The 11,571-nt window shown below is 35.4% G+C and overlaps 1 protein-coding gene across 1 annotated transcript; it reads left to right on the top strand.

The window, feature by feature from the left end:
* Positions 6,669-7,783, top strand: LOC107627316. The gene is made up of 2 exons (XM_021116936.1): positions 6,669-7,358; positions 7,445-7,783. Exons 1-2 carry the CDS (start codon positions 6,669-6,671, stop codon positions 7,781-7,783), a joined length of 1,029 nt encoding a protein of 342 aa, XP_020972595.1.

Here is an 11,571-nt window from a genome sequence, read left to right as displayed (position 1 = left end):
TACTTTTCATACTAATTTAAGTGTTAGAGTATTTTTATAAATATTTATCAAATATTTTTTAGATGACGAAAATATGCTTTATCTTTCAAACAAAAAATTTAATATCCTTTCAAAAATTGAGATATACATCAGACAAAGTTATCATGTAAAAACAGAAATATTATTATTTAAAGGGAAATATAAAGAATAAATTAAAAGATAAATCAATTTAAGTTTAGAATTATAATTGCAAAGTCAATAGTATTGATAATATAATATTCATATACTTGGATGTGAACATATACGTAACGTTCTGCATGAAAGTCGTCAATTCCTGTGCCCAACTAACTCATTCTAGTCAATCATCATATTTAATACCTTCATGCATGTTTATCTAACTGATATTACATAAATGCAAGATGAGATGAAAGCTTTATTAGGGTTATTTATTTTATAGATTCAACGGATCAAAGTCAAAACATTTGGGAAATAATAATAAAAAATAAAGTTAAGTTTTCAAATGTTAGCCTTGTACAACTTTTTCGAACCAAACCGACATACTTATGGATTCACAAAATCATAAAATATACAATGATTATGGATTATGATCCAAGACATCACGTAAAAGGTCCACTCAATTTATTTCATACATGACCCACAGTCCCAATCACAATTAATAGTACTTACATATTAATTAATTACATGCATATATATATACTCATGTGAAAAATGCATATATGAAAAATGATGTTATTACGTTTTCGTGAAAAGAACTATATACGCCGGTGGATTACTGGATTGCTAGCAGTATATATAAAAAAAATGACACAATATATGTACCAACTAGATGTGCATGCACCCAAAAATTGTCTTCCCTTGCTGAGTTTTCGATAGCAATTTGACAGAAACTACTTGAAGGAGAACATCAACAACTGTATGATGACCTAGCTAGCTCATGTAAAATTCTACTACTTTCCAACATCAATTGCGTATTATTATTGACCATGGGCCAATACTCTATCGTGATAAGGCCCAAATATAAATAATTTAAGAAAAAGTATATGGAACCAAAATGTGACCAGCCAAAAAGTAAACAAAACCGTTTAATTAAAATCACTTTTTGAATAATATGTTTGAAAATTGCTCCTGAGATCACGGACCACAAACAAAAATCCGATTTTTCATAAAACTCAAACACATTTTGGCTGATTTTTTGCTAATATATTTTTGGTTCCCTAGTTGTTCTCATAATTTAAATAAACAAATTATATGACTTAATTACATCGAATGTATACAAAAATTTCTTTTAACAATTTGATTAGATGCATAAAACCGAGCACCAATAATCATTATAGCTGACTAACTCAAATCTATAAAAGGAGAAGACGGAGGTGACGACGGCGGCGGTGAGAGAGGCCGTCGCCGCCGCTGAATCGAGAGAGCGAGAGAGAGACATAACGAACCTCAATGGTGGAGAGAGAGAGACGTTGACTACTGGAAGAAACTGCCGTCGCCGTTGGGCCCGAAGGAAGACGCCGCTAAAGAAGAAGGAAAGAGGAAGAGGAAGAAGCTAAGGCGCCGGCGGCAGATATGCCTCAAGTGACTGCCACGGCTTCACAAAGATCCATCTATGAAATCAATTTGTGGATTCCGTGTATATGTAGGAAGATTATTCCTTTAAGGTTAAGAGTACATGTAATATTTTATTTTATTTAAATATTTAATATACCCTATTCTTATTATGTACACTTATATGGTCGTTTGCACCATTATATTATTCCTTTAGAATCGAGAATATATAACTTCTTTAATATTTTGTGCAATTATTTAAAATGCCTTATTATCTGCACTTTGATATGACCTCTTTCAATTCATGCTATTATATTACTAAGATCTTTTAATTGAAAAATCCATATATATGCTAGAGTTTCATGATTTTCATACATCCCTTTATCATCATAATTGTCCCTTTTCTTGCATGATCTCTTTTTATATGATTTTTCTTTCGTGTATGTTTAAACAACCTAATTGTAAATTGAACTGAGGGAATGATCCTTCGGTAAGGGAAGGTGACCCCCAAAGACAAGATATCGAGATGATCCCTCGGTAAGGGAGGGTGATCGATCGAGATGATCCTTCGGTAAGGGAAGGTGATCGCTAAAACGTTTGGGATAAGAACCTTCGGTAAGGGAAGGGGACTCTCACATTTTATACCGGTTTGAGCTCAATACCCTCCATGAAAGTTATAAGTTAAGAAAGGAGAAAGCATGAATGAAAAGTTTGATTATGTTTTTTTTTTAGATTTATTTATGACTATGTTGATGTTACTTAAGATGTTATCCTTCTATTCTCTTTCTATTCTTTCCTTTTTACCTATATGTTTTACGCTTTACAAGAGGTTCATATTACATGCCATATTATACGACGTTCTTTTAAAATCCCGCACGTGGGCTGGAGATAGTTATGGTGGTGTTGCATAGCACTCCTACTGAGACGTTAGGTTCTCATCCCTTTTTCTTTTCCCATACTGTCTCCAGAGGAACATGGCACAGCAGATAGAGGCGACGCAGTGCCCCCCGAAGGTAACTTCTGCATATGACCCCTCGAAGCACGCGTGGGTAGTTACGACCACTACTACCGTGCTCCAAACTATCTACTTAGGTCGAGAGTTCGTGGAAGGACAGCTGCCCATCGAGTCCTAGTTCATCCCACACAACGGAACCAGATCTTCACTGCGCGAAAAGGTGTTGGAGGAAAACCACGGATACCTCGATTCGTGAATAACTGAAGGGTCCTGATCAAGGATAGGATAGAACACAAGTATGGGAGCCTCTTTGACGAAATTAGTTAGGACGTATTAGTTTCTTTCCTTTGTTTAACTACCTCTAAGCATTTTATTTTGAACCGTACTCATGGATAAGTTTATTATTTCATATTTATTATCGTTTTAGTACTGCTTGTTTTCCTCTTCACGCGCACGAAGGAAGACGCCGCTAAAGAAGAAGGAAAGAGGAAGAGGAAGAAGCTAAGGCGCCGGCGGCAGATATGCCTCAAGTGACTGCCACGGCTTCACAAAGATCCATCTATGAAATCAATTTGTGGATTCCGTGTATATGTAGGAAGAAATTGACTTGCATTTAGTCAGGGATTATGTACACAAGCAGAGCCAATTCAGTTAGTCAGTGAGTGAAATCAGTTGTGCACACTTTCCCTTTGCTGTTATTACCTTTTATTTCTGTTGTGCTAAGGTGGCAGAATCTGTTAGTAACTAACTCACCATCCTTGCCTACACAGCCACTGTATATGGTTGGCCAAAACAGGTCCCATGTACAGAAGAGTTTCCTTTGTCAGCAGCGAATCCATACGGACGAACCAAGGTATGGCTAACTGGCTCAGAAAGTGTTAAGGCATTTGTTAGTAGTGATACTGGAAATATGGGAAGCTTGGAGAAAAAAATTGATTTTGATTTAAATTTAACTCTTATGCTAGGGTCTTGTACAAAACATGTTTGTAATTTGCTTTACATTACTGATAGTAGTGTTGGCTTGGAATTGAACAATGATATCTGATAAGAGTTTTGTCTTTCAGTTTATGATCGAAGAAATTGAGCAGAACTGATCTGGATCAAAGGCTTAATAGGAGAATTAAAGTGGCCTGTTCGGGAAGCTCCTGATTGAACAAAGAGTAGTAGCCTATTTTACTGTTTTGAAACATGCGTATTAACAACTTAAAAGAGCTTTGATCATCACTGTTCGTTCTTTGAAATTCATTGAAAGAATAGGAATTAAACTTTTTTACTTGCAGGGGCAGAGATTGATCCAGAACTTCTGTTGGCCATTTTTCTTCCTACTCTCCTTTTTGAGAGTTCATTCTCAATGAATTTGGTGGAGATATATATATTTTATCTTATAATCTATTTGCTCTAAAACTTCACTTCTATAAATATTTGCAAATCTTACCATGATTGGGAATACAAAGACCTTATTAAAAACTATAGTACAACAATTAGTTTCTTTTGGTTATATCTTTTTCATTCTCATTCTCTGCCCCTATGTTACATACATGCATCCAACACTTAGATTCTACTTATGATATTCAATGAGTGATTTTTTATTCGTAGATACTGATAGATTTATAATTCCAAGTTTGAGAATTGACTCGGATCAGAATAAATTGCATGTTCCAAGTACAGAGTCCTCAAATTCTGCAGCAAAGGTCAGCTCAAAGTATATATTCTTATTGTGAATTGTATCTGTTTCTTATAATTGTTTATGATCATTCTATGCAGTCTTTGAAGTACAAACTTCTCTTTAGTTGTTAAGATAATGTATACTAAATATAAAATTTGTCAATTACATTTGAGTTGTGTAACAACCACCCCTTCTAGAAACAAAATTAAATTCGAAATTTGAAAATGAGTTAGGAGATAGGCTTAGAATTTAAATTTATGGATAGGAATCTAGTAACCACCCTCCATTTGAAATTAAAATTTATCCCAACCACCCTATACCCAAATGTATATAAATAGGAGTGCACCTATAGGTAGAAAATCACTCCTCTCAAATACCAAATCCTCTCCCTTCTCTCTCTACAAAAATATATTCTGTGTGCAAACACAAGAGACAAGCTCAAAGAAGCATTAGAAAAAGGGTAGGAAATTATTATTTTTTAATGCTTGGCATGTGTTATGTTCCATTTTTTTTATTTTCTTCCATTCACGAATGTTATCATGGCATTAATTATCTTTCACTTATCTTTTATTCATGTTGATCATGTCTGTCCACCATGTCATTCATGTCTTCTTGAATCATTAGTATATGTCTCCTTATGATGTTCATTCAATTATTTACTATACTCATTTTGTGCTCTTTCATATGATTATATTGTTAATATTCCCTTAGGGCCGAGAGTACATGCCTCCTTATAATGTCTTATTCAATATACCATATTCTATTATAGGCATATGTGTGATCTCTTACATTATTATATTATTATTTATAATATTTTATTCAAATATTTAATATACCCTATTCTATTAAGTGTGTCTATGTGACCTGTTATAATGTTATTATTACTCCTTTAAAGTCAAGAGTACATGCTTTCTTAAATATTTTATTCAAATATTTAATATATCCTATTCTATTATGTGCATCTACGTGATCTCTTATATCATTATTCCTTTAAGGTTAAGAGTACATGTAATATTTTATTTTATTCAAATATTTAATATACCCTATTCTTATTATGTACACTTATATAGTCGTTTGCACCATTATATTATTCCTTTAGGATCGAGAATACATAACTTCTTTAATATTTTGTGCAATTATTTAAAATGCCCTATTATCTGCACTTTGATATGACCTCTTTCAATCCATGCTATTATATTACCAAGATCTTTTAATTGGAAAATCCATATATATGCTAGAGTCTCATGATTTTCATACATCCCTTTATCATCATAATTGTCCCTTTTCTTGCATGATCTCTTTTTATATGATTTTTCTCTCGTGTATGTTTAAACAACCTAATTGTAAATTGAACTGAGGGAATGATCCTTCGGTAAGGGAAGGTGACCCCCAAAGACAAGATATCGAGATGATCCCTCGGTAAGGGAGGGTGATCGATCGAGATGATCCTTCGGTAAGGGAAGGTGATCGCCAAAACATTTGGGATAAGAACCTTCGGTAAGGGAAGGGGACTCCCACATTTTATACCGGTTTGAGCTCAATACCCTCCATGAAAGTTATAAGTTAAGAAAGGAGAAAGCATGAATGAAAAGTTTGATTATGTTTTTTTTTAGATTTATTTATAACTATGTTGATGTTACTTAAGATGTTATCCTTCTATTCTCTTTCTATGTTCTTTCCTTTTTACCTATATGTTTTACGCTTTACAAGAGGTTCATATTACATGCCATATTATACGACGTTCTTTTAAAATCCTGCACGTGGGCTGGAGATAGTTATGGTGGTGTTGCATAGCACTCCTACTGAGACGTTAGGTTCTCATCCCTTTTTCTTTTCCCATACTGTCTCCAGAAGAACATGGCACAGCAGATAGAGGCGACGCAGTGCCCCCCGAAGGTAACTTCTGCGTATGACCCCTCGAAGCACGTGTGGGTAGTTACGACCACTACTACCGTGCTCCAAACTATCTACTTAGGTCGAGAATTCGTGGAAGGAGAACCCCAGCTGCCCGTCGAGTCCTAGTTCATCCCACACAACGGAACCAGATCTTCACTGCGCGAAAAGGTGTTGGAGGAAAACCACGGATACCTCGATTCGTGAATAACTGAAGGGTCCTGATCAAGGATAGGATAGGACACAAGTATGGGAGCCTCTTCGACGAAATTAGTTAGGACGTATTAGTTTCTTTCCTTTGTTTAACTACCTCTAAGCATTTTATTTTGAACCGTACTCATGGATAAGTTTATTATTTCATATTTATTATCGTTTTAGTACTGCTTGTTTTCCTCTTCACGCGCACTTCCTCCCTTCCTTGCATAACGATTAAGTTCAGTCTCTTTCTCTATCGAGTGTGGCACCATATTTAAAGACCCTCAAAGATAGGATATATCTTAGGGTGTTACATTAATGGTATCAGAGCGAAGTCGATCCTAGGGATCCTATCTTAGGAGGTACGACTAATAAAACTTTCCCCTATGGTTATCCCTGAACAGGAGACCTATGGCAAGCCGTGGACGCCCACGTGGCTCTGGCTCGAGCTCGAGCTCATCAAACCTAGCAAAGCACATGAAGGAGATGGCCAAGGCAATGAAGGAGCAGGCCCAAGCCACCACTCTGATGGCCCAACAACTGTCCACTGGGGACAAGGATCCCAATATTCCCAGGCTGGAGGTGGGACAGACCCGTACAACTTTTGCTAACTTCAAGAAGATTGGTCCGCCCGAGTTCCGTGGATCTCTCGACCCTGATATGGCAGAAGAATGGCTGACGGAAATGGAAAAGGTATTCACAATTTTTCCATGCACTGAGGAGCAGCAAGTGAGCTACGCTACCTTCATGCTCAAAGCTGATGCCGAGTTCTGGTGGGATGGAGCAAGACGGTTGTTGGAGGATGCTGGAACAGATATCAGTTGGGTCACCTTCAAAGAAGCTTTCTACAAGAAGTACTTTTCCCTTTCTGTTCGAGAGTCCAAGGAGATGGAGTTTCTTCAGCTGAGGCAGGATAGGATGAGTATTGCAGAGTCCACAGAGAAGTTTGAGAGACTCTGCAAATTTTTCGCCATGTATAAGGCTAATCCAGATGAAAAGTGGAAGTGTATGAAGTATCAAGGAGGGCTCAGGGCAGAAGTCCTAACCGCTATAGCCCCACTGGAAATCCGGGAGTTCTCCTCCCTCGTTAGCAAGTGCCAGGTGATCGAAGAATGCACCAAAAACTAGCGTCGGAAAGAAGCGAGGCTTTCAAGAAAAGACAACTGAATCAAGAATCATCTCAGCAGCCACCGCAGAAGAAGGCCTTTCTTGAGAAACCTACAGGAAGGCAACCTCAACAGGACACGGATCGACAGGAACCTCCAACTGATGCCTCACCAAAGACCACCGAACTCAAGGAGTGTGCTTCATGTGGGAAGCTACATAGGGGTAGGTGCCTTGCCGGACAAAATGTCTGCTTCCGGTGTTTTCAACCGGGGCATATTGCCAAAGAATGCCCAGCAGTTCTCCCACCCCCTGCCAATCCACCACAGCGTCAAGGGCGAGTCTTTTCCCTCAGCAGCAAGGAAGTCCACGAGTCAGAAGATCGAATCGAGGGTAAATACATAATTAATGGAATCCTTTAACCATCCTAGATGATACTGGTGCTTCTCTTTCGTTCATATCTCTCTCCGCCACTAGTAAGATTAACTAACACATTCCAAATCACTATGCATCCTACTAATGACCTTTATCGACCAAATTAGGATGTAGAATTTGGGGACAAATTCTTTTTTTATGGGGATGATAATGTAACAACCACCCCTTCTAGAAACAAAATTAAATTCGAAATTTGAAAATGAGTTAGGAGATAGGCTTAGAATTTAAATTTATGGATAGGAATCTAGTAACCACCCTCCGTTTGAAATTAAAATTTATCCCAACCACCCTATCCCCAAATGTATATAAATAGGGGTGCACCTATAGGTAGAAAATCACTCCTCTCAAATACCAAATCCTCTCCCTTCTCTCTCTACAAAAATATATTCTGTGTGCAAACACAAGAGACAAGCTCAAAGAAGCGTTAGAAAAAGGGTAGGAAATTATTTTTTTTAATGCTTGGCATGTGTTATGTTCCATTTTTTTTTATTTTCTTCCATTCACGAATGTTATCATGGCATTAATTATCTTTCACTCATCTTTTATTCATGTTGATCATGTCTGTCCACCATGTCATTCATGTCTTCTTGAATCATTAGTATATGTCTCCTTATGATGTTCATTCAATTATTTACTATACTCATTTTGTGCTCTTTCATATGATTATATTGTTAATATTCCCTTAGAGCCGAGAGTACATGCCTCCTTATAATGTCTTGTTCAACATACCATATTCTATTATAGGCATATGTGTGATCTCTTACATTATTATATTATTATTTATAATATTTTATTCAAATATTTAATATACCCTATTCTATTAAGTGTGTCTATGTGACCTGTTATAATGTTATTATTACTCCTTTAAAGTCAAGAGTACATGCTTTCTTAAATATTTTATTCAAATATTTAATACTATTTAAAGACCCTCAAAGATAGGATATATCTTAGGGTGTTACAAGTTGTTTTACATTTCATCCTAAGGATAGTATTTTTTTAGTCTTGTTATACTGGGACGGTACATTATTTATAAGTAGTATAAGCGGTATTTAGTTTTAATTCTTCATAATATATCTTGAGAACCTCTTTTTTAGTTTCAATTTAGATAAGATTAAGTAGCCTATAAATTACTGCAAAGAATCATAGAAGCCTATAGAGGTACATTGTGCTAGTTTTAGGTCATGATTCAGATTTTAATAACATAGAAGTTTACTTTTGTAATTGCTCTTGATCATCATTCAGTTTTAAGAATTTGGCTAGTGTATCTTAACATTGAGACATTAAGCGCTTGTTTAAATGTGTGCTGCACTTTAATATAAACACCACAACTCTGCAAAATGTGTTTGAATGTTGCATGAATATTATTAATGTTGCATCTTTTTCTCAAGTTATGGCTGAACAGGTGGTATTTATTTATTTTTCGTTTCTAATAATAATTACATTGAGAAAGAAGAGTATATCCTCCATTTGATTTGCTGGGGGCCTTATTGGCCTTAGATATTTCCTCTTATTTTGTGATGTTTTCTTTTATTATTATCTTTTCTCTTTTGTTAATTTCCATGTAGCTAGGTGATGATCATACATTCATATAGGAGAACCACCACTATTTTGTTTATTTGGTTTCATATTAATTTTATATGCACTAGTCATGGAAGACTATTTTGGACTTGCAGTAGTAGTAGTAGTAGTAGTAGTAGTAGTAGTAGTAGTAGTAGTAGTAGTAGTAGTAGTAGTAGTAGTAGTAGTAGTAGTAGTAGTAGTAGTAGTAGTAGTAGTAGTAGTTAGGTATCTTGCTTAAAAAAACTGACCTGACTTCACTTGAATATGGGACTTGGGAGTGTAATTCTTAGACTTAAAAATGTAAAGTATATGTACTGGGGCATGCATTGTTTTATTTCTTGAACTTTATGTTAATGAACCTCAAATTAGGGAGACAATGGGAAAAATTCTTGCTCGTGGGCACAGCCGGTTCCTGTCTATTCTGAAAATTCAAATTTTAAGATTCTTGAACCTAAGGCTTTGTGTAAATTACCTGAAGTCATCGACTATATCTGTGCCTTTGTCACACTCACACTTCATTTAAGTTCTATTAATTTTTAATTAATTTGAAATTTATAAATGAATTTATACAGTCACTACAGTTGTCAGACTTTTTGGGTAGCTCATGTATATTTCCTAATGAAGGTGGATGTCTTAGGTCTAACAAGGGTCCATGGAGTGATCCTGATATAATGGTGTTTCCTTTTATATATATAGTTTTAGTCATTAATTGTGAGCTCTTGAAAATGTATAATGGTTTAGAATTACGGAGATAGTATTTGGCAACTAATGTACGTATTCTGATTTTAGCTTGTACATAATGAGGATGCAATATTTGTGAGGCAAACCAGCCAAGCGTCCAATGGACAACAGAATATTTTCTATTGCACCCACTGAAGGCAAGTGTAAGTCTTCTTGACATGCAAAGTTAGGAATATAGTTTTTTAATGTCTACTACTTCACATATTACTTTAGTATTATTATATGGTTATTTAATTCTTTTACTCAACTTCCAGGGACGATGCATTGATATGTCAATAGCAGAATCAGGACATAATATTGATGGTTACTCCTCTCCCCTTAAACAAAGGAACTGTCCTTATCCTCATTTAGCCTCGGTTCATGAAGAGGTCAGTGTTGAAGCCTCATCTTTTGGTTTATTTTAGAAGAGTAAAGTATCGTTTTTGTCCCTAACGTTTGGGGTAAATCCTATTTGTGTCCCTAACGTTTGTAAAAGTAATTCAATGTTATCCTGCTGTCAATTACACATCATGAACGCTTTAGTTTGAGTTTTAAAAATTTCTTCTTGAAGTTAGAATACAAATGTCTAGGATAGAATCGATGATCCATTCCGAAAAATAGGTCATCAAAAGTTGAAACTAATTCCTACAACATTTACATAATTCACTTTTCTATAGACATAATTGAATCTAAACACAAATAGTGGGTATAATATTAAAATCGAACACATCCAAATGAGACCTAATTGAGAATAAATACATCCAAGTGAGAATAATTGAAAAATATAATCTGATTTGTTAGTATAATTGATAGTAGGATAACATTGAATCACTTTTACAAACATTAGGGATACAAATAGGACGATTTAAACGTTAGGGACACATAGGATTTACCCCAAACGTTGGGGACAAAAACGATACTTTACTCATTTTAGAATTACCGATTATGTTTCTTATCTTCACAGATTTCATAGATGTTATCTATGCTTATACGTGTTGAGCTCATAATCTTTCCTATGACAATGTGTAGGTCAGGACTTCACAGATTTCATAGATGTTATCTATGCTTATACGTCTTGAGCTCACAATCTTTCCTATGACAATGTGTAGGTCAGGACATCAGATTTTAATGGATACTATAGCTGTGATGATAGCGCTATTTCACCTGATAAAATGATAGAAAGTGACCAAGAAACCTGATAGTATGCCTAGAAAAAATATATAATGCTCATGCAATCCTTTGATATACTTGTGTTAATGGTTGCAAACAAGAGGATCCTAGTGATCCCTTGATGATTTCACATACTTGTGTTAATGATATACGGTTATTATTGCAGCAGAGACGGCTATTCTGTTGAACTAGGATCTTGTCTTTGGCACCACATCAATAGAAGACTTGGTAAGGCAAATGGAATACACAATTTGGTATTTTGGTCTAAATATACTGGGACAGTCCACTTTGTTTTATAAATATATAATGTAGATTTACTCTTAAA

This window comes from Arachis ipaensis, chromosome B02 (genome assembly GCF_000816755.2).
Source record: "Arachis ipaensis cultivar K30076 chromosome B02, Araip1.1, whole genome shotgun sequence".
Classification (NCBI taxonomy): Eukaryota; Viridiplantae; Streptophyta; class Magnoliopsida; order Fabales; family Fabaceae; genus Arachis; species Arachis ipaensis.
This window is presented reverse-complemented; position numbering and strand designations above follow the sequence as displayed.